Source organism: Platalea leucorodia (genome assembly GCF_965183815.1).
Source record: "Platalea leucorodia genome assembly, chromosome: 7".
Lineage (NCBI taxonomy): Eukaryota > Metazoa > Chordata > Aves > Pelecaniformes > Threskiornithidae > Platalea > Platalea leucorodia.
The window spans coordinates 37708182-37732551 of NC_138829.1; the positions used below are offsets into that span (position 1 = coordinate 37708182).

A 24370-nucleotide genomic window follows, 5' to 3' on the forward strand; every position below is an offset into this window, starting at 1 on the left:
TAGCAAAGGCAGCTGAAACTATTCTTCTTAGGTCATAACACATGTGAGAAGTTACTCAACCATACAAATTTAAATTTCAAATAGGGAAAGAAGAGAGGCACAAAAGCACAATTCCATTTATTTTGAAGTGTTGGACACACTACACCACTACCAGCATTTGATACCTCTGTTCTGTGCCTGTAAACAAGTGATGTCTAAAAGAATCAGCACAGATGTTTGATTTTTGCCAGAAAGTACTTAACCCATAAAAGCAATACAGCCTTTATAATAATCAGTGTAACAAAATATAAAATGAGTTGTCTGAAGATTTAGGTTTGTCACATCCATACAATTCCTACTGAAAACAAAAAAATTACAGAACAATTGAAACTGTATACAGCACCACTCTTCATTTTTAGATGGTTTCTTGAATATAAGCCTATTAATGAAAGCTACAGTACCTTAGAATAACAGCAAAGACAAGTTTTTAAAGAATTTCCATGAATAATCAGTGATATATTTTACAATGGATCAGTTGTGCACTTCTTCATTTTGCAATGAAAGAAAAAAAGTTTTATAAACCTGAAAGTACAAATTTTCTTAGCATGTTGAATAAAACGTTTCAGATAAGTCACAAACAAAATTATTCTCTTTTATCATTTGTAAAAAAATAAGAACTGTTGCCATTCCACTAAGCAACCTTGTTTTTTCTGATTTCATTGGCCTAGCCACAAAGGCCAAGTCTTCACTACCCATTGTACATGTTATTTTGCCGTATCTAGAAATACAAACTATACAATTAATAAAGCTTACCCTGATTATGTTGGGTTTTATGGCAATCATAATCTTCCGGATTAATTTGTGTCTGAAATACTGAAGTACATATTTCATCTTCTTTAACATGGGAGGGATCTGCAAAGAATTTTTTCAGTAAAATGTAATTGAAATGTATTTAAAGATCTACTTTCATGTGTATCATACTATAAGATCTCACACATGAAAGTTAAAGAAATTTACTTGGATAAAACCATATTTCTCAAGAAATAAAGAAGAGAGAAAAGTGCAAAATGTGTCTCAGGAATAATTATGCTGTTTCATATGGCTGTGTTTTTAACTACTGCCCATACAAGAGAAATAATTACATTCTAGAAGGTACAGCCCAGGGCCCTAAAGTTCAAAAGCCTCTGCAGACACCATGTGGCAAGTCATCTAGAAGTTTAAATGAGAATAAAGTATCCAGATTTTCACAGTTGGTGTCCGCCTGTGCACGAATTATTAGACTTCCAAGTGGCTTAGGTCAAGGGTACAGTCTTGAAAAAAGTGTTCAAACACCCTAGCATGCAGGAGTTGTTTCAGTTACTCAAAAAAATTCAATCATGGTACTGACATATATCAACAGGAAGTATAAGTTAGAGCATTAACATGCAGTCTATACTCTTGGCACTTACAGAAAAGGACTCGTATTGCAAAGAACCATATATATCACATATGAAAAATGTAGTTTTCACAATGAAAAAAAAACACAACATCCTGTAATAATGAAGTTTAATGGGCTCAATGAAAAGTATGATTTTGTTACACAGAACACAGGGGAATGAATTTAAGGCCATTTAATTAAATCCCGATTTACATTTCTGCCATGAGCGTGTCAGACGTTTTTTTTTGTGCCTGAGAGGCTGGGACACATAAGTTATTAATGATTTTGGACCCAGCACTTGTGTTTGATTTCACAGCCACATTAAAAGATATAATTAAATAGCTCCCCTATTTATTTATTTAATAAATTTATTTAATAAAGCCCTTTATCAAATTCAAGCTCTGAAAAGCAAAATATATGAATTGCATTCCATTTCAGTATCAAGCAGGGCAGCTATCAGGGCGCTCATTTAAATAAATAAGTAAATAAGACCTGAAAAGTAAGGCACTAGCATGTCATAGAAAATTCAAAATCAAAATCAAGCTGGAGGAAAAATATAAATCTAAACAGTTTTGCCAGTACAGTACACCAGAACCTATATGATGCACATGATCTCGACAGCAAGGAGTTACCTTAGAAATAAAAGAGGAACTAGACCATCAAGTTCATTAACAGCCATATAGTCTTGTTTGCCTACTGTTTTTTGACTATATCCTGACATCTACTGGAGACTTTTTAAATATCACCCGTATCAAATTCTGTGTTCTTCCCTTAATAACCCAAACTTTAGCATAGAAATAAAAGCAGGTTACCTTGTAATAATAAGCTTTGTCGAAATGTTTTAACCACACATTACTACCATTATTATGCACGTAATTCCAACATTCAAGCTCAGATTTTTGCTCAGCAATAACCATTCGGACCTCAAATCCTTGTTCTCTCCCCAACAAGAAAAAAAGAAAGGATGCACCACAATTCGGTTTCCTTTCAACCAAACTTTCTTCCCTATTCTACTTATAGTTTTACATTATTGGTATTCATTGTAATTTTGATCATAGTTAGTCCTTTTTTATGTATCACATTCCACATTTCTCTGTATTATTTGTTTACTTTTCCTGTTAAAGAACTCAATCTTTCCTTAGCCATCTGTCCGCTTTTAATGCAGCTATAGAATCTGGTGGTTTAAATGCTACTTAAGATGGAAGTGATTTTTACTAAAAGACTAAAATGCAAATATTTATTCTTATCAGTGGGTTCATTTCCACTTTGAATATTTTTGTCTTCGTATCATGACGAAACTCAGAAATTATCTTATCAGACTTCGTGGTCTTTTCTTCCTGAGAATAGTCTGCTAGCACGTCTTTAACATAGTTTCACTTTTTAGAAGTGCCATCTATCCTAAATTTTCTTCCCTGGAATTCTCAGGAAAAAAGCTGATTAAAAAAAACTAAGTTCATGTTTCACATTCATGCCTTTTCCTTAGAATCACATTCTATATTATTTGATGATCCCTTTTACTCAAATTCTCTCACGTTCAGAATCTTAAATTCTTTTAGAAGTGAATTAAATGTAATATAATCAGTATCAAATTTCATGTAAATGACCTATACTCCCTTTTGGACCATGTTCCAAGACCTGGGCTGTGCATGCATCTTCCTGTATTGTTTTCCAACATACAACTCGGTAGGTAGTATCATAATTTCGTCCCATTCTTTTGGTTCTTCTGTTAACAATTCTTAAAAAGGCTCAGGATTTCCCTCGCTCTGGACCTGTCATATTATGAGATCCTTACCATGGTGTTGCCATTGCTTCCTCCTCACTCTCTCTCGCACTCCCACATGAAAATTTTCTCCAAGACACACATGTGACAGAGCCCACATCCCTATAACGTCTAAGTAACATTTTTAGGCCTATTATTTTTCAACTGCCTGCCCTTCCTACACCAAGTACTCCAGCCTGGCAAACTCTCTCACTAAGACCACCAGTAACCACAGTAACCACAGATCAGTAACTTCATCATTTTGTTTGTTTACCAAAGCAATTTTGAATTCCTTGCTTATAGCCCTGACGTTCCAAAATGGTAAAGACATCCCAAGTTTTTCAGCAGGTTTCCACTCTTCATTTTCCCTATACCTGCTATCATTACTTCAATTTACCAGTGTTATCAGTCATGCATCCTTTCTGAAATAATACATGTTTGCCATCAACTTGAAAAATGCAAGCTTTACTTATCCTGGATTTCTACCCTTCTAGAGTAGCCAGTTCTTTGAAAAGATACAGTTTCTACAAACAAAATTAACGTTAAAGTACAACTTCTACATTCGTAATAACGCAAAAATTATTTCAGTTAATTTTTTAAATATTCCCTTGATGTACTTTTCCATGCAAATATTATTTTATTGTATAGGATTGAAAGCTTTGTTTTTATACTATCCAATAAAAATATTAATATTAATCAAAATACAGGATAATTATATCAGGGTGCTTACTTCTCTTTTTTACTTACCAGCTGTATCCTGCCATGATGAGATCAAAGCTAAAAAAAGTTTTGTGTTTTCTATCTCCTCATGGCTTCCAGAGGTACTGACAGACTATTCAAAATAAAGCAAGCATAAATATACAGATGCATGCATATATTTAAAGTAAATACTTTAAAGCAAAATACATTGTCTGCTTATCAGATCTAATGAACTTCAGACCCTATTAAAAATTCTTTGTTTAGTGGCAACATTTACTTACCACTTTGTTTTCTCCTTGAGGCTATCATCTGAACATCTCCTAAAGTTACGATAAAGGCATGGTGCAACTTTAAAGCCTCTATTCTATATTGTCTCTTACATGGAAACACATTCCATAAGACAAAGAAGTTCTGTATTGTATATATGGCTTTCAATCCAAATCCATTGAAACTGGATGAGATGCAGTCAAACCAACTGCAGTCATGTCTTTTTCACAACTGACATCTGTATTCGTGTAAATTATACAATACTTAACCTCAGAGGAAATACTAAATCACCTGTTTCAAGGCTTAAAGTGACATTTAACTGCTAGAGACCAGGATAAGGACAATGTGAAGGAATTTGTGCTGTAGCATTCTCATCCCTTCTTCAGGGGGCATCTCTAATTTCTTCAATAATAGACAGTACTGAAACAGATGAGCCTAAGAACAGTCACACTAGAGCAGAATAAACACTTTTAGGTCTGCGTTCACAGACATTACCTCTTGTCACGCCTTATCATACCTGCAGGTAGCAAGCTCAAGCATAAGACTGCTTGTAAACCACACCTAGACCGCTGGTATTTGGCTCTTGGTCATACCAATTTTTAAGGATCACAACCTTCTATCAAAGCTTGCCTAGTCAATGTATATTAAAACCTATTCAAAGTTACTTTTTAAGGTCAATTTCTTCACTTTAATCAGCCAGCTGTGAGTTATTTAATAAAACAATGCATCTGAAATATGATAATTCTGTAGTATTCTGTAATATATGTTTATATTATATTAATATATTCTGTAATATATGTTTGTACATATATTATGTACAAAATAAGCAGAATACTTCTAACCTGAAGCTCTTCCCAGAGCTTTGCCCTCATTTCCTTGCCTTGTTTTTTAATTGCTCTCTCCTTAAAATGTTTTTTTGCCAGTATTTTGTCAAGTTTATTCATTTTCTTTATAGCTGCTTGAATCTGAGGATCAACATCTGTTTCTTCAGAACCTGCCAAGTTGGAAGAGTTTGCTGTAGAATAGATTTAAAATTAATGTTACCTTGAAGCATTTCAACTTAAAGAAAAAAAACCTAAAAAGCTGTACAAGTAATTTGATAACAACCATAGACAAGAGTACAATTATTCTCAAGCATATATATCATGTTCATTTCTAAACCTGTTTGTCGCAGGGAAAAATATAAAAGTCTGTAACAGAATGCAGAATCAAACTCTTAGCTGTAGCAGTTGGATATGGGGGTATAGGGGAGGAAGAGTCCTCCATTTTGGGTAAGTGATTAGATTCAAATTTATAATGAAAGAGTGACAACATCTCCACGGTATCGCAAAAATCACAGACAAATAAGCTTAAAAATCAAAAATAATTTCTTCAGGACAACGAGTAGAATACATGTTTCATACTCATTAAAATGAATAATTCTGGGGTTAAGAGACACTCTGCAACATCTCTACTTTTAAATGTTATAGAAGTTTCAGTGTTGACTTATATCTCAGCCAAACCAGATTCTGATTCTGTTTCTCGAAATATGTCGTTTTGAAAAATAGGAATGGTGAAACATTATGGAAACTAACATCATTATTTAATTAAAAAAGATTTCTATATTGTCTCCTTTTTTTCCTAAACATGCAGATTACAGTTTCAGAACACTTTTAGCTTTTCCCCTTCCTATAGCATCCTCATGCTCTGCCCTCTTTTCTGGTTAAACTTAGCTTCCATAGCAAGAGTAGAGGTAACACTTGCAGCATAGTCCGTATCCCACAGACTTCCAAGTTTTGGAGTCTTGCAATACTTTTTCATTTCCTAATCTTTTGAGGTCAAATGCTTTACGCGTTCACTGATCTCAAGCATTTACTGTGATGCATTAGTCTACTTTGCGCCATAAAAAGAGATGAGCGATTCAACAAGCGAAAAGCTATAGAAATCTAACTGAGCTCCAGGGAAGCCCCAAGGACAGAAGATAAAAAAAGAGGACTTATTTCAACTGGCCTGAACCCAGCAGATGGATTTGGACCTAAAACTACTGAGTGAAGCTTTGAAGTTGAGTTCTAGCCAATTTCTGTTCTGAAGAAATGAATATTATGTTAGATGGCCAGCACCGCTGCACTAGATAGAATCACCACTGGATTCTGCCTTACTAGATTGACCAAATCTATGTAAAACTCAAATACCATTGTATCATTAAAGAAAGTTAATATCCTGTAGTAAAATAGTCTTTAAATAAAGAATCCATCCAACACCTCTTGAATATCGCAATGCATATACATTTTCAATTTGTAATACTTCTTTATAACTATATAATATACACACAAATACACTATGATCCCAAACTCTACTAGAAGAAAAAAAAGTTTTATTGCACTGTTCACTTTATACACCTGAAATGTAATACCTGCTTTTGCATTACGTAGTTTTCCTTGGGAAGGTTCACAGAATTTTGAAGTCTGCGTTTCAGTGCTGTCATCTCCAGAATCTGAATTAGAGATACATCCTGAAAAACACAGGAAAAAAGTCCTTCGCAATAAAACACATGTGAAATAAACTTTTAAAGATACTGTTTGAAATGTTAACAATTAAGAGACCAAAATACATTTTTGTCAGTTAGGGATCCCCACAGAGCCTCTGAAGTGGATTACTGTTTTAAAAAAAATATGATATGTACTAGTACACCAAGACTCATGTTAAACACAGGAGCAGGAATCAAAGGATTTATTTTGACCTCAATTCTGTCATGAAATCTATCTAAACTTGAAGAAGGTATCCAAACTTCCTGTTTCACACACTGGCTTTCAATTCTCTATTATTAAATAGTCAGAAGCTCTAGAAAGTTAATTTACTACCATTTATAGAATGCCAAAACAATGTCACCTGAAGAACTTCTACAAGTGCTTTCATTAAAATGAGATATTGCATATTTATATTTAAAGTATGTTATTAGTATTAGCATTCTAAATACTATCACTTACAATCGTAATTTCTAATTTTTTGGACTGATGGACCATTATTAGGATACAAAGATTCTAACGAATGATCATGATCTCTCTGAAAATTTTGATAAAAACACCTTACTGAAAACACTTTCTAACATGGTTCCACGGAACACGTGCAGATGGTTTCTCCTCATCTTTTAGACCATCACCAAGGTACAGGTCACAGCTTAAATGCTTAGATATACCCTGTGTTACCACTGCCATTACCACTATATTTGCTTCAAAGATGGATTCAAAATAGTGAAGAGAAGTGAAGGTATGAATTTTGACACCTCCTTCTCTTCTAGGATTTTACCTATTTGCATCCTCTTTTCTCTCCATCATTAGAATTTTACCCAAACTATACAAACATGATATTTGGTCTAGCCACAACACAAGAAAGTGTTAGTCATTCCCACACCTGACAACTCGCTGGGATTCAGTATACACTTCCGAAGAAAGAAGGATGTACTCTCCACTGTGGTTTGCTGTTCTGTTCTTACTTCCTTGACATCAGACGTCTCTCTGTTGTCACCTTTGTTTTCTTCTGGACAGCAGTCTTCCAGACTGCCTCTTTGATGACTACCAGCCAAACTGACAGATGAATCAACCTATGAAATGCAAATTACTACCATAAAAATAGAAATCTTTGCGGGGAAGAAAAAGATAATCACAATAATCACATACTATCACAAAGGCTAACAACAATTCTGTACAAGACTGCAGAGTACTTATTAAATAAAAGAACCATTTTCAGATCTGATACAGAGTTCTGTTTCTTAGATATCACATTGATTCTCAAGCTCATCATTCCACAGACTGACAGACTTGGGATTGCCAGGCTACGAAATTATTCCAAAGGTTTATACCATTTCTGCTGCAGCAGAGGGTACAGCCAACCAGTTAGGAGTCTGTGTGTGTACAACAGCCTCATCCATTTCCTGACACTGTGGGTGCTCTGCACCAAGTAGAATCCCAGTCTCTTGCTCATACTGTAGAGTTTTTTATAGTCTTTGAAGGGCTAAACGGCTTATGCTTAATTCATCAGTCTCAAGAGACTGCAATTTTCATGCAATAGCCTATGATGTTAGGTCAGAACTTGGATTCAGAGTTATCTGATGTTAACCTTAATACCTGACTGGGAACCCATAAAAAAATATTTTAATACTTCTGGGAAGCATTCTACAGATAGGTGAACAGAGATACAATACAATTGGACTAATCTAAGTAAATCAATCTAAATCTCTTAATTCCCAAGTCTCAGTTCCTACATCCCAACAACCATATCACATATGCCGTTCCCAAAATTAACTTAATCCCCAACACTAATTTTCTCTGAGAATGGATGAACACCTACTACCCATGGACTTTGTCGAATCCCTGGAGCTGACATATTTCTTGGAATACTATGAATTTTTTTTTTAAACTTGATTCAGACATATCCTGAGAGAGCCTTTTAAGTCAAAAATTCAACTTGTAAGGACTGCTCAAATGCTTTCTTTTAATAAGCAAAATAATTTTTATTCCAACTTAAAAGCACAAATGGGATGGAAGTGAAATTATGTACACACTGGCTCATGCATCGACAGCCTATAGCTGTGTATCTACACATTACTTCCAGAATTTCAAATGTTTTTCCTTAAAATAGAATTTATTTAATAATCTGATTAAATATGAAGAAGACGACAACCAAGTTTTCCAGGTTGCAGTGCTGAACAGCCCTTTTTGTGGCAAATACAAAAGTAACACATGTTCAGAAAAATGAAACTAAGCATCATTCCATGCACGCATAAGGAGCAGCCCACATTCATGAACTTTCACATAACCCCTTAGCACACCTGCAGAGCCCAGAACTCTGTATGAAACTAAAAAGCAGAATCTTATTTCTTTGGCATTCTACTAAGAAAAATTAGACACAGAGTTTCTAACCCGCTGAAGGTAAAAAGAGTTACCTCTGGCAAACGTGGCTCTGGTGTTAATAACTCCATAGATGTACTTAAAGATCTACAATTAGGATAAGCCCTTGAGCTAGACGCAGGCCTTGAAATTTTATCCAAGCTCCCCCTTGTAATATCCATTGTGACCTAAAATTGGGAAAAATCCAAAAACAACTTTCCAAACTATCAGTTTCATAATAAAGCAACACAAGCCCCGTAACATTTCTGATGTAGACTAAACAAGTTTCTAGCAATTCCACGTTGAGAGGTCTTTCCAGCATAGACTAGCTTTCCACTCACATATACGCTTTCAAATATGTGTACAAATATATAACTGCATCATCAAGCCAACCAAAGTATTCATATGTGCTTACTGTGAAAGAAACTTCAAATGGATTAAATCTTAAATCTCACAACAAAGGAAATGTCATGGCTCTTTTTTTTCTCTTTTTTTTTTTAAAAAAAACATGGGACCGGCAAAGTTAGCATCAACAAAAGAATGAGGGTATTTTATAGACATCTTGAACGCATCAAATAAAGCGGCCAAAAGCTTTTTATATTCAGTAGCTCCAAACAGGGCGAGTTCCCAAATCCAAACAATCACGTTCCCAGTCCCAATTCAATTTTGAGTTTAAACAATAGAAATGCATGGTCCTCTGCAAAAACTGCATGAATTCACAGGAATTATATATCTGAGGATGTGACATGCACTGGTAACTTCCAGAAGGCCCAAGTGAACACAAGTCTTTATTTCAGTACAAGAACCGGGACAAACTGAGCTACGTATACAGGTGCATAACATCATGACACGGCATAAAGACGCGGGCAGAGAAGAAAAAGAGAAAGCTATGCTCGTTCCTTGCTCTCAACTCCTGAATCCCGGGCTCGTTGCTCGAGGCGGCCCCCTGACACCGCCCACCACCGCCCGGCGGGGGGGAGGCGGCGCCGGCAGCGGGGGGCGCTCGGGGGCGCCCGGGGAGGCGGCGGCAGCGGGAGACCCCTCGCAAAGCCCCGCCGGGACACACACACCCCCCGTTCGGCGGGTTCTGGCCACCCCGAGGCCCCTGCCAACGGCGGGTGCTCCACCACGTCTCAGGACTTTTTAAGAGCTTCTTTCATTTTCCCGGGGCGGGTGGGAAAAGCAAGTACAAAAGACCAAAAATAACATAAAGGAAGAAAACAGATCAACAGCTGAGACCCAAAGGATTCCGGAACAAAAAACCAAACATACAAACAAAAAACAATCTCACAAGAGGGTTCAGCGAGCAGACAGACAGGAAGCCCTTCCCCGTGCTCGCAGGAGGAGCCCCGGGCGCTGCCCTGAGGGGACCGCTGCCCGGCAGAGCCGCAGCTCTGACAGCCCCGCCTGGCGGAGGGCGGGCGGGCGGAGCCCTCCCCGCCCCGGAGCGCCTGTGGCCGGCACCCCCGGCAGGGCCCGGCACCCCCGGCAGGGCAGGGCCGGGCAGGGCCCGCACGCCGCCGCCACCCCGTCCTTACCGCGGGAGGGCGGCAGCGCGGGGGCAGCGCAACCGCCGCCGTCACCGCCGTTCCCATGACGACCAACGCACCGAACTCTCGCGATCATTGCAGGATCCCGCCTTTGGTTGGGGCGGTACCATCGTCGGGACGGGGGCGACGGTGGAGGAGCTGTTCTTAGCCCGTTCACAGGGATGCAAATGTAATCGAGCTCTCACTTGCGCACGAAGTCTGGACCAGTAGGTAACCCCACTGAACCCTGTCTGCTCCGTCCTGATAGAGACAAATGCTGTATGGAGCGCGTCCTTCTCCTCACTCCCCCCCCCCCCCGCAGGTAGTTGGGCTGTGCCGGGCTCGTTGCTCTGGCGGGGCGTAGGGATGTCCGTGTCCGCGCCGGGCAGCGCCGAGGAGTGGGAGGCCGGGCGATGGGACGGGGCGAGCCGGTCTCCGCGCCCGGCTGAGAGTGTCGCCGGGACGCAGGGCGGCGGCGGGCGTCCTCCCGGCGGGTTTCTGTGTCCGGGGGGGGCTCGTCCTGCCCTGGCGCCGCTGACCGCGCGTCACGGGAGCGGCGTCTGGGTGAAAGCTGGGTCGCGTTGAGGACGCGCGTGCCGCCGGCGGGGTGCGCGGCCGGCAGCTGCGGAGCCCAAAGCCTGGCTTCTGCGACGCGGCGGTGAGAAACGGCGGCTGCTCCCGGCCCCGGCCCCGGCCCCGGCCCGCGCCCCCTCCCCTGGCCCGGAGCGGGGCGCGGCAAGGGGGGGTCCTTTACGGTCGGCGTTAAAACCGGTTCGCCAGGGTGTTGCAGGCGTCAGCCGCAACCGTTTTCCTGATGGCATAATTCTCATAGCTGCTGGCTTTCCCGCTTCAGTAGAACAATTTTTGAAGTGTTTAATCCAACAGGAAAAAGTAACTGTATTGAGTCTTTTAAACAACATATCTGTGCTGTGAATTATCATCGTTTTTTTGGCAGTCTGTCTCTTGCCTCCTGCATAAATCGTGTCATGTTTACTTGTAAACAAGGATAGCTGAATGACTTTTAAATAAACTCGTTAAAAGTAACACTGTGGTCACCATTTTTTACCTGAATATTCACTGTTAATAAGGAATTTAATTAGTAGGGGGAGTGTAATTATCTTCCTAATCCCATCCCTTTTTCTTTCTTTTCTACATTTAAATAGGATGTAAGGGTTAATTCCTGTGTTCTGATTAACTTGTAAAAACGGTAGACAGTTACTGGCCCCCTACAACTCCCTTTCGTACCCATGTGTGTTAAAATCGGGTTTTCAGTGGTGGCAAAAATTTACAAGAAACAGTTTGAAGAAACAAACTGCATCTTGTTCATAGTAAGGTTTTGACTGACAATTTTTTCTGCCAAAATAAATTTTACTTTGTTGGGGGCATGTATTTGCTGTCTGCAGTATAGTTTTTATTGATGCTTATAGCGTATGGCATTTTACTGTCACATTCCTGGAAGTGCCAGTAAAACAAGAACATTTTTTCGTGGTATTTAGTGTAGTAATGATGCAATGCGGTTTACAGTTAAGAGCTGAAGACAAATACGCTAGTGAACCACGTGTATTTTAGCCTCCCTCCTAAGCATGCTGAGCTCCAGGTATGTTAAAATTCTAAGGTAAAAGTCCTGCGATGATTGCTAATGCAATACCATCGTGGTGTTTGGAATGTGTGGTGCTTTCCAGATGGTGCAGATCATGATTTGAAGCAAAAATAGAAAATTGAACATTTACATCCCCAAGTTGAGTATTTAAGGCCAGTAATGACAATGAGAGAAAGCAGTAGAATGGACAATATCGTTCAGAACTAGCTAAACTAAAATCTGGCTTTTGCTGTATTAGGACTTATATTAGCTATGAATAATGAGGTATGGAAAGCAGCTAGGTATAACTACCCCCACCTTTATTTCTTTCTACAGTAGAGTGTATATGCTTTAACAGCTGACGGAGTTTGACTCGCTATCAGCTTCCCATATTACAGACTGCCTACAACTTCAGAAGAGCCCATGAAAGGAGAGTGTCCAGCCCTGCGTTTGGTAAGGAACAGACATAAAACTCTTTTGCAAGTGGTGTAGGAATAGGCTCCTTACTGCTGCTTGTCCAGATAGAATCAGTGAAGGTTTTCAATGAGACTGTTGCAGCCACGAGTTAATGGCTTAGCGGGGATACCTCAAACCACAGGTGAGCTTATGATCTGAGCGTTACGTGTCCTAGAAGACCCAGAGAGGAAAAGAGGAGGTTCATAGAGTTCATCTCAAATCCTGCAAATCGGGCCATCAGAGTCTTCATCTCCAATAAGAGGACTGAACTTTGTAAACACCATTAAATATTACAGAATCTCAAATATTGTTACAGGTGGCAGGTGTATTTATAATGAAGTTTGAACTAGAAAAGCAGAACAAAGGGTGTGATTTCTTTTTTTGCCTTTCTGGGAATAGGTCAGTTTTGTTCCATGATAAACTAGATACTTCTCTGAAGTATGATGATTTAAAAAAAAAAAAAAAAAAAAGGGTTGAATTGGAGAAAACTCTTGTGTCGAGGAAGGGCAGAGCAAGAAAAACACTCCAAGGTGTGCTTTTCATCCTAAAAGATAAGTTATAACATGATGAAGACAAATTTAGACAAGCTGTCTTGATACTCAGAACCCAGTCACCATAGTAACAGAATTCATTTATCCTTTTCTCCCTAATCCAATCTTCTATTGTGTTTAATAAAGCCAGGTTTTCATTCTTTGACTTGCATTGGGAAAGGTCCTGCCTTGGCAAGACTGTTTTCCACGCTGCCACACCTGCTGCTGCTGGAAAACAGCAGAGTTTAGGAAGCGGGAGCTGAAAAGGGATTGTGTTGTGCTGAAACGTCTCAGTGCCGTGGGGTGCAGCGTGTTGGAGTTTGCTACCGGACACGTGCAAGGGGACCAGAAGCACGAGATCCTACAGGTGTCTAGGACCTTCTTCCATGGCTTAGGCGATGAGCCAGGCAAAAAGTAGAGGGTTTAGTTTTACAGAAAATAGAGGCACAGAAGACAGAATACTGCTTAGGCAAGTACTCTGCACAAAGGAGTTTTTGGAGTAAATCACCTCTTGGTGCATTGTGTTTAGCCATAGGGAACCTCAGGATGCAGAACAGCAGCTGTGTAGAGAAACCCTGGTTTGTGTTAACAAATGCGTATTCAGGAATTGGATCTGACTTGTTATTTCTCACACTTTCTTCAACAAATAGTCCACTTTCTCCTCATGGAGAAGAAACAAGAGAACTGCTCCTATGCACATGCAGAGGGGCTTTCACTGAGATGAAGAACGCTTCTGCATCTCACTCTTGTATTGTCCCTGAAGAAAGCAATCAGAAAAATCAGCCTCTGCCTACTCTTCACCACCTTTGGCTGGTTTAGCAGCTTAAAAACAGACAGGGAACAAAGATCACTTTGGGCTGGTTCCTGCTGTTCCCCCTCTGTGTCCTCCGAGGGAGGGGAGGAATCAACTTGCTCATGAGTACAAGCATCTGCATCTGGAGTCCTGCAATTCTTGACAAGATGTGTTTTGTTCTGTTGTGTTTTCCTAAACTGTCCTCGAACTACAAATTACTGAAGAGTGCAGTGACTAAGCTTGTAATCCCAGTTTGATACAGACATCATTGTAACTCGTTTAGAAATCCTGCTAATATCCCCGAAGTCACTTCAACTAAAATAAGCAGCAGTCTTTTGAAGAGGCAAGAATGTTTTAAGTTTGAAAGCAATGACTTCAACCATATCTTTTGGGGGGGGTGAGTCCTTTATGGCCAAGAAAAAAAACCTAAACCTATTATCTCATACCGACTCCTACGTAGGTTAAAGCACAATTACACAGTAACTTACATCAAATAAGATTAGAAGGCAGGGATTTTGCTTTTATGTTTACATTCTTTATCAAATTCTGCAGTGCAAGGTCAGGTGACATGAATGAGAGGAACTACCTGAGTTCTGTGGGAGAGGTAATCGCTTCCAGAGTTGGTTACCGTCACAGCAGCTTATGGGACAGCTCCTCTTTAGCTGGAACCAGCTGCTGAGTTGCAGTGCTACTGGCTCTGGAACCACAGCCTGACTTTCCTCTCTGGTCTTCAAGATACAGCCCACTGATCCAGGAGTATTTTCCCAGGAAACAGGGAGCAGAATAGAAGAAAACTCACTGAAAAAAATCCAGCCAGCCTCTTCTGCAAAACATTATCTATAGGTGTATTTTTAAAACAAAAACAAATGCATTCATTAAATTACTGCAGCTTAATAACAATTAGATCTGTTGTAGAGTAGAATACTTGGGGAGTTCCTAGAAAACAACTGCTTTTCTCTGGAAGTTTATCCCATTGTGCAAAATACATTGTTGCCAAGTAGCCAACGAACATAGCATTATTTGGTGCTGAAGGACTGTGTGGGTTTTTTCTTTTTTTAATTTTTGCATGATGTTTGTTTGAATTTAACAATATTTCTTGAGGATATCAAGGAACAGTAAATTGACATTGTCCCCATAGTCTTTTCATCCTTTTTAAAGGACTTCTTCCTTTGTTTAATATGATCTACATTTTCTGTTTTTCTCCCCTAAGGGCTAGAATAATGAGTTTTAACTTTCCTTTCTCCAAGTTTATTCTCCAGTATAGCCTTTAAATCCATTTGCACAGGCCAAATTACCCCAGGCTTTCACTTCTTCAATTCCCACAGCTTTGCTTTGTACTTCACTTTCGTTCATCAATAATCTGGAGAGAAAAATCTCTCTTACAAACACCTGTGGTCGTTAAAAACAACCATCGTAACAAAAAAAACCCCAAAACACATTTGCTTATCTTTAATGTGATGATGAAGAAGAAAACAAGTCTTGATTTTTTTTTTTTTTTTCATATTGGATGCTGGAGAACATTTTGCCCAGTAGAAATCATTTGAACAACAAGCCAACAGACAGCAGTAATGACTCCAAGTTACCACTGTCTTAGATGAAGTTAAAAACCAAACTCTACAAGTCAAGTATTTCATCTTGCATAAAGAGTCTCCTGAATTACTGTTTTCTGATGACAATTCCAGCACAGCAGCTGTATGATGAATTTTACACAGATTATTTTTTCTATGCAAAGATGTGGTTTCATGTATTTTTTCCACTTCCCTTAAACATTCACATGGATAAACTGTTGAAAGAGTGACTAAAATAAAACATTCCCAAATAATTCTTCAAGTATGGAAAACCACCTTACTTAATTTCTGGGTGAAAGGTTTCAATGTCTTCAGGTACAATCTGCTAAAAAAAAAAAAATACAAGCAAGGTTTCACATTTGTCGTCTTTGAAAGAAAAAGATATTTTTATCTCAACAGTCAAAAACCACCACAAACCCCTTGCTTTCCAGGTATGATAAAACTAAATTCTATACAGTTTGGCTCTTTGGATTTACCATTGGCATTTCATTCAACATGAGAGTTGAAAGGGGCAAAACTAAGAATAAGTTTCCTTTCCTCAAAGGGGGTTCAGATCTGACTAACCATTTATCCACATTCATTAATCACGGATACTCTGACCAATATCTATATGTAAGTGGGCCATAACTAATAAATTTAACCAACATTCATAAGGAAACTGTAACTTATACTTTGCTTTTGAGGTTTTTGGGATTTTGGGAATGGCATCTGTTCTTTCACTAAGTTTGGAAAAAACAAACACTCCATTAAATTACTGTTTATCAACACTTAAAAAAAAAATGTCTGCTATGGTACTTCTCTACCTCTGCCACAGAAGGAACACCTCTTCCTGGACTATTTCTTCTGTCTGATTTCAGGCAAGCTATGTCTGCCTTCTCATCTCTGTACCTAAGAAGCAGGGCAGCTGGGGTTCCCACCACCCATCTGGACCCACTGAAGACTGCTCCTCACTCCCAAGCTTGAAAAGTTCTTGAACTAGCAAGAAGTGAAAAGCACTGAAACCGAAGAGGAAATGGAGAAAAACATCATTTACACAGTCATTTATAAACTTTTTAAATACATTTTTATTAAAACATTTCCTTTTAATGCCTTGTAGAAATCCACCACCTTGGAGCCATCGGAAGCTGCTGACTTTCTTCAAACACGTCAAAGGAAGAACAGGTACATCTCCAAATTCTGCTTAAGCAGAATTTTTTCTCACTTTTAACCTTTACTGGTTGGATTTAATAAGTTACTGTGAACTTGGCAAGATTCTTCACTTTGTCCTTTTAAAAGTATGTTTTAAAGAAAACTACTTTCATAAACAGGCACTAACTACAGGTAAAGGTTCAGCATGCACCAGAGGGCTAAAGTACAGGAGAACCACGAGGAATACACAGATGTTACTAGATTGTGCTTTTAAGAAACCACCCACAGAGACAACAGTGAATGCACATAAGGAAGAAGGAAAGACTACTTGCAACTGAACAAGGATTAAAATGCCAGGGTTACAATAGTTTCAGGTCATCTAACAGATGGATATACTTTAAAATTCACACTCAGTATAAACGAGACAATACGCCCGTGATGACGCAGGGGGGCAAGCTGCAGTACAACGCCTGAACTCTCATAGAAAGGCTGGTGTGCTGATACCAGGGATGGCGTGACTCTGATCCACTCAGGAATTAGGCACCAGATTGCAAAGTCTCATGTTCATACACGGGTTGGTCTAGTCTGTGAGACGAGTGGAGTAGGATGGTTGGCATCTCTATCTGTGAAGGCAGAAGGAAAACCTCCCTACCTCTGCCAATAGTAGAGCAAGGGCATTAACAAACCTTGCCTTTTGGGGTCTGTTATCAGCTTCCTCACTCCGCAGTTCTGAACAAGGCTACTGGCATTTCTGACCCATTTCTTTCATTTGCTAGCTTTCCCATAAGAAAACAGCAGAGTGCACCAGCAGCTGAGTCTATTTTAAGGTGGACCCCTTGGTTACTTACACAATACATACATTACGCTGTTGGGACATTTGTATATGACCTTTATCACAGGATCAAAGTGTTCTATTTATGCCCTTGGCACATACATACACGTTTACTGGAGTCAGGATTTGTCCTGCATGGTCTCCAATCCAGTTTTTACTTAAAACTACAAGAATAGATGTGTTGTTATAAAAAAGGTCTTTCTCAGGTTTGACACACATGACGATTTTGGTATCCTTGGCTTTGCTGAAGTTTTAAGCCAAAAAATAGTGGTTTAGGTTTTAAAAAAGTTTAGATGTTTGGCAAATACTTGGTAACTAATTTGTGCAAAAAGTCCAGCAAGTTTTATTTTTAACACTGATTTAAGAAATGGGCTTAACAGAAAATAGATGTACTTAATAGTCCGTCTTACTTCATTAATGAGATGTGCAGTACCTTGCTGTGTCCATTTACAGAAGATTAGGACTCACCCATTTTGCATCTGCCTTCTGCTCCCTGCAGCCTTTCCTATTAAGTTACTTTGATACCTCCAGTCCATTTTAATACAACATGAAATTTCCCAGCAAACTGACTGCCATATTTCCATACTTCAGCCATACAAAGTGTTGCCAAAGCCATGTGTACTTTTTGAAAGTTAATCATTGTAGGGATTTCACAGATAAAACTAAGAATCACCATCTTTTGATATATTCTTTTCATGAAAACAAAATAATAAGGAACACTTGTATATATGTTTCCCTTTTGTTTTGTTTCTCTGTTTAAATTACATTTGGCACAAAAAAAAATCAGCCTGTAACAAATTTCAGCATAATGAAGATCCATGGGATCACACATACAATAGAAGGTGACCTTCCTCTGTCACTTAAAGCTCCTGTTCTTACTAAGAATCCACCTTGGGAAAGATACTGACTTTATTGTTTCTGCTGATTTTTCTTTCTGCTTTACACTTAGGCTGTTTCGTCTGGATTAGCTCTTCAGGGGTATTCCCCAAAGGAGGCAGAAGTCGCTTCTTACTGTTTCGGTTTTCTGAGAGCCACTGTGGAGGCAGCTCAAAGGGTCCAAAACCAAACTGCATGGAATACTTGTCATTTACCATATCAGCTTCTGTGGGCACAGCTGGTGCCACCTGAGCTGCAGAGTCTGCAATCGTCTGTGGTATAAATTTGTGAACCAAAGTCTCTCCTACCTCTAAACTGGTGGTAGGAATTTCTTTCTGGTGAAAGTCACCAGAGCCAGTGGATTTGGTCTCATTCTCCTCATCTTCTGTCGGCTTGAAGATTTGTTGTTGCCCAATATGAAACATCTCCAGAAGCTGGCTCCCGGAACGGACACTGGGCTCCAGATTAGCATCTGCAACACCACCTGAGCTGACAATGTTTCTCCTGCTATACCTTCGGTGCAGCTGTACTATTGTCCCCACTAAGCACTTCCGTACAGATTTGTTAACAGTTAAAAATAACAAAGGATTGGCCAGCAAAGAGACCTTGGGCAACCAAATGGCAGTGAGGAGCAAGAAGACTGAAATATCTGAAATATTGAGTATGGTGCGGTAAATCACCAAAGTCACATAGGGGACACTGCAGAAAATAAATATCATAACCATGGAAAGCAGCATGGCATGAAGCTCAGCTTCTCGCTGGGAGGCATAAGGGATAGAAATTGTATTCTGAGGGGTCCTTAAGGCAGCAATGATGACTTTTTTCTTCTGGCTGGCACTCAGTGCCCTGCGAATAAGAATCATAAAGAAAAATACCACAGCCACTGGTACAATCACAGTGGTGATGTTATAGATGACGACATATATCAGGTGTCCAAGGGAATAACTCCAAGATTCAGAACAAGTGGACATGGCATAAATATCAGACACATTGGTCACAGCAAATACCGGAATGCTGGCCACTATTGCATGGGCCCAGATATAGATAACCAGGTCTCGGGATTTTGCATCAGATATTTTTCTTTCCAGAGGGTATAAAACAGAGTAGTACCTGTCAAAAAAAAAAAAATTACAACTGATACAATGCAAAGTGTGAAGTCTATAATAAGCACAGTGCTTATGAGAAGCCTCTCAGGAGCTGTCTGAGCATAATGCCCCAAATCCCTAACTGGGTTGCCAACTGACTACCTGCTTATGAGAGAAAAAAAAAAAAACAAACAACAAGGGTCTGCCTTTGCAGGTCTGTCTGTAGAAAAAAAAACCTGAATATTCAAACTTCAGGATCACATTATTGGTGGTGAACAATTCTTTCAATAATGGGGACTGTATCACTTTGGCTGATGTGAATGAACGTATTTTGAAGATTTCACCATTTACTTACTTGTACAGTGGACAGCATATTGCACACAGCACAAAATTTCAGAAAACATGATGGAGGCATAGATACATCGCATTGAAAGGCCGTACTCAGAGTTAATTTGAAAAGCTGCTTTATGGTAGATTTTTTTCTCTGGATATTTGGAAAAAGCTGTTGGTCACAAATTACATGTACCCATCTACTGGAAATACAATGGGGTTTTGTTTTGCACAAGCTCTGGTTGGCAAGGCCCTGAGCAAAAGAGTACTCAAACAGTGAACATTCTGTGTGCATTAAAAAAAAGTGCATCTCTGACATGCACTTCAAATTCCAGGCACTGATTCATTGTTTCCTTACTACTGTGGACTTTAAAGCTCACAGACTTTTTCATGAGAGACCTATCCTTATCATTATAAGTGGTAGCAGTTTGTGCTTTTTGTGAGGAAGATCACAAGTTTTACTGGTGAAGGGCAAATGATATGCTGTTCCAGTGGCAACACTGGTGTGCATTACAGATAGTGATACTGCATTTATCAAGACATTAACATTAAAGTAAGAGACATATCACCTTATTAGGTATATAGTTTGGTTTTGTAGCACTTATGTATTCTGTGGTGAGACATGATAACAGATTAACAAAAATTTTATCCAGCATGTATAAATCCACTGTTTTAGTAATGTAAACTGTATTAAACCAGTACCTACCCTTCCTTAAAAATATCTAACATACATTTGCTACCAAGATGATAGAGCTGTGCATTTAGGTGGGATCAGTGACTGTTAATAATAACAAGCAAAATGAATGGAATCCAAAAATTTAGACAGTACAAAGGGCCACTTTGGTTTTAGACTGATCTACATACAAAACCTCTCTGAATTAATTCTGGTTGTATTAATATTGTTTGGGTTTTTTTAAAAACAAATCTACATTTGAAATTTGAAATTGATGGACAAATTGATGGACAATCTACCAAATTGGTAGACAAACTGATGGACAATCTACCAAATCAAATCTCAGGCATTGTTAAAACAAATCTTATTGTCTCAAACAAATCTCAGGCATTGTTAAATTCTTCTAACAGGCAATGCCTTTCAACTTCCACAGTTAAAAATGTGCACCTTGTCTATAGTCTGACGTCGTCTGGCTTCAAGTTCCATTACTGAACAAGAATTATTAACAAGAAGAAAGAAAGGATAAAAACTTCTCTGAAGATAAATCTATAGACTCAAAGTCCTTTATAAATGTGCAGAGATAGCAGAATAAACTGAAAAATAAAGGTTTTCAACGTTACAGAGAAGAATATTTATCCCAGTACATTCTGGAAAGAAGCTGTACACTGTGAGCAAAGTACTGGAACAAGAGCAGTTCATGTAATGGCACAAGGCAACACAAATAGCATTTACAAGACTAATATGAAAGGAAGATAAGGATTTCAAAGGGAGAAAGAAGAAAGACAAATCAAGGATCCTGGCAAATTTGATCTCTTACCTGTCAAGAGCAATGGCTGGAAAACTAAGGATGGTCACTGAGCAGAAGACTTTGTGCAGAAACTTGGCAATTCTGCAGAAGAGCATCGTATAGATCCACCAGCAGCAGTGTGGACTGGCACTAAGAGCAATGTCAAAAGGCACGCAGACTAGGCTGGCACAGATCCCCGAGCAGGCCAAATTCTTAATGAATCGGTTTGTTACAGATTTAAGTACCGATGTTCTGCAAGTTGACCACAGCACCATGATGTTACCTGCGAGTAGAGACAGGAAGGATAAACAAAGCAAAGTAAAAGCACCAAACCTCAAACAACCACCCACCCCCAAAACCCAACAACAATAATTTTAACAGATTTGAATGTTCCCTAGTGCTGCAAATAAAAATACTTGTTTGCAGTTTGCCAGGAGTCACTGATTTAAACCATCACACTGCCCAAACTAAAAAGTCTGTGTAATGTCTAATGGCTTTATAAATCAGATGACTGAAAACAATTACTCCCCAGCTATCTCCTCGCAGCATCCACTAATGAATGAATTGGGGAATTTCAGAGGCAAATACCTAAGCAGGATATCCAGACCATGTTTTTAGATACTTATGTTGACTCCTGCATTAAATGAGCCATTCTGAGTATTCAAATATAGAAATTCGCTAAAGTGCTCATATTTTAATAACTAGTACACAATTGTTTTTTAAAGATAAAAATACACTGTAAGTAAACATAAACATAAACGTATAGTTTTAATCTGTTTGTGTGTAAGTGGATCACAGCAGCTTGCTTTTCTTTCCACTGGCCACTTCAACGGCACAGGTGGGCTTGTGTGAAGCCACGTCCAGAAGAAATTTGTCTTTATTTTTTTCAAGAGATTCTATACATACATAACAACATGTAATTAAACAAATGGGACAGGCAAAAAAAAAAAAAAAAAAAGGCTTGATGCACGTAACTTCACAAAACTATACACAGAATGCAACCCACCGTTTTGGATATTCAAGCCCTACACATTTGTTTCAAATAAGGTGAACGGATGGCAGTGGAGCAGAAGTACAGAGAGAAACCAGCATTAGCTCAGACACTATTTTTCCCTTATCATTGAAGCTTACTCTATCCAGATCTCAGGAAGAAATATCAAATCATAGAAACAAATCTTCCATCACAAATTTCCCTATGATTCTAAGTCACACAGCAAGAGCACAAGAGTAAATGAAGCAATCTGTTCTTATTGCATGCAGCTCTGGGCCCCTTCTAATGCATACCAAGATGTCAGAAAACTCCCAATCAGAATATAGGATTTGATCTCTCCTTTAAAAACCTTAAAAAACCTTGTCTTTAGCAAGATGTTTGCCTTTTTTTTTTAATTAAAAAAAAAAAAAGAATGCTACTAGGAAAAACAAAAGGCTTACTAGAACTGTGCAAAAATGAAGATGAATTTAATATTAAAGTCTTACCTTGAATGTCATAAAACATCCACAATCTTCAAAGCTCTGGTCACTTCCAGTTAATAAAAGGTAAAGACAATACTATAGGTGAAGGAAATGCAGACACCTAGTATATGACCACAGAAATGCGTACTTGCTCAAAGTGCATTTGAAGCACACAGAAGGACTCCCAAAGGCAGGTCAGCCCAGGACGGCTGGCAATGGAAATCACACATCTGTATTTAACCACTTGCTGCAAACTGCCCGGAGTGCACTCAGCTCCACGGACCCTACATACATGGAACTCCACCACACACTGGCTCAGCAATAGCTCTTTCCTGTTCTGCCTCGGTCTGCTCAGACTGAGAAGTCCCTTTCCCCCAAGTCTATACAGGCAGAGGGGAGCGATGTTAAGGAGGGAGAGGGCGGTGAGAAGCAGACAGCCCGTTCTGGTTTCTTTGCTCCCCGTCTTCTTGGCTCTGGCTTTACCCTCCCAGGGCAGGTGATACACAAGTGGCAGCAAACTCTTACGCTGATCAGACGCTATGGCAGACACTTTCTGTGGTACCCAAGCAGATGGAGATGTCCTAGCGCAGAGCTAAGGAGCCAGGAGGATCTCTGCTAGCACAGCTGAGCGGGGCACACATGTTCTACATCACATAACCGTTCCGTAATCCCGGCTTTCCACCCATTCCTGCACAGACACTGTTTTGGCTCAGGCTCCAGCACCTACCACTTGAATTTTTTAGTGCCATCTTCAGACAGAGCATTTGAAGACTCACTGACAGCAATAGGAAATAGAAACTTTCAAAGTGTGTTAAAACTGGAAGGCAGCAGATGAACGTGCAAGGCGATCGCAGCAAGTTAGAAGGACGCATTTTTAGAGACCTGTACAGATCATATATTTGTAAGCAAGTTGTCCAATTGAAACTGAAAGGTGCCTAATGTTTCAGCTGAATGTTTGTCACATAAACATCGTAATAACAGCACAAAAACATGCAAAGTTTTCTCAGGGGTTTCACAAGCGTTCTTTGTAAACTTACAAGGTATCAGTTATTCCAGAAAGCATTCACCCTTTTATGAAGTGATTTGACAAAGAAATGAAAGCAAACATACTTTATGCAACTCCTCCTAGTAATTCTTCACAGTGGTTTTAATGGAGAAAAATTTCTAGTGGAGCACATATCTCTTGACGATACTATCCCCTAGCTAATCAATTCTAATGTAGTTTATTAAATACCTCTCTTTCCATAAGACACTAGGCAACAAAGACAGTCATTAAATCATCTTGCCAGACTGCAAATCCAAGACAAAAATAAAATGTAATAGCTCAGTGCATGAGACTGATTAAACTACGTTCAAATTTTCATACTGAAGAAATACTGCAATCATTCTTTGTTATCCAGTTCACTGTGCACCACGCAAAAATTGTCCTGAATGACAGGTATTAATGAATTAGTAAAATTCTCAGCATGGGCCAAATTATGCAGCTGTGCTCAGTGCATAGCTTGTGTGTGAGCTAGTTGTTTTGCACTAGCAGTAACTACGTGGTAAAGACCAGTATCATCTTAATAAAATGTGATTCTCCTTTATTTTATTTCTCCTGGAGACGTACTGTGCAGTATCACATCAACCAAAGCATAGCTACCAGCATATAAATACTGCTTGAGAAAACAACTCCATTTACTCTGCTGCAGCTGGACAGCATGCGGAGTTTAGCTTCCTACCTCCAAGAAAAGTTAAGTTGTTCTTACTGCAAACTATACCAACAA

At 39.2% G+C, this 24370-nt stretch overlaps 2 protein-coding genes across 2 annotated transcripts in view; both read right to left on the reverse strand.

Annotated features, from left to right (window-relative positions):
* Positions 1–10578, reverse strand: part of FSIP1 (fibrous sheath interacting protein 1) — a gene marked incomplete at its 3' end in the record, with an annotated part of 86684 nt that extends 76106 nt beyond the window's left edge. Inside the window, exons 1-7 of the mRNA XM_082317616.1 lie at positions 10525–10578; positions 9043–9174; positions 7512–7701; positions 6514–6612; positions 4964–5136; positions 3903–3987; positions 793–891 (exon numbers count right to left, since the gene is read on the reverse strand). Coding sequence (XP_082173742.1) covers positions 793–891; positions 3903–3987; positions 4964–5136; positions 6514–6612; positions 7512–7701; positions 9043–9168 — 772 coding nt within the window. The 5' untranslated portion in view covers positions 9169–9174; positions 10525–10578. The remainder of the gene's footprint in view (positions 1–792; positions 892–3902; positions 3988–4963; positions 5137–6513; positions 6613–7511; positions 7702–9042; positions 9175–10524) is intronic.
* Positions 10579–17315: 6737 nt separating this feature from the next.
* The window catches only part of GPR176 (G protein-coupled receptor 176), a 44789-nt gene continuing 37734 nt past the window's right edge, over positions 17316–24370 (reverse strand). Inside the window, exons 2-3 of the mRNA XM_082317046.1 lie at positions 21183–21435; positions 17316–19387 (exon numbers count right to left, since the gene is read on the reverse strand). Coding sequence (XP_082173172.1) covers positions 18280–19387; positions 21183–21435 — 1361 coding nt within the window. The 3' untranslated portion in view covers positions 17316–18279. The remainder of the gene's footprint in view (positions 19388–21182; positions 21436–24370) is intronic.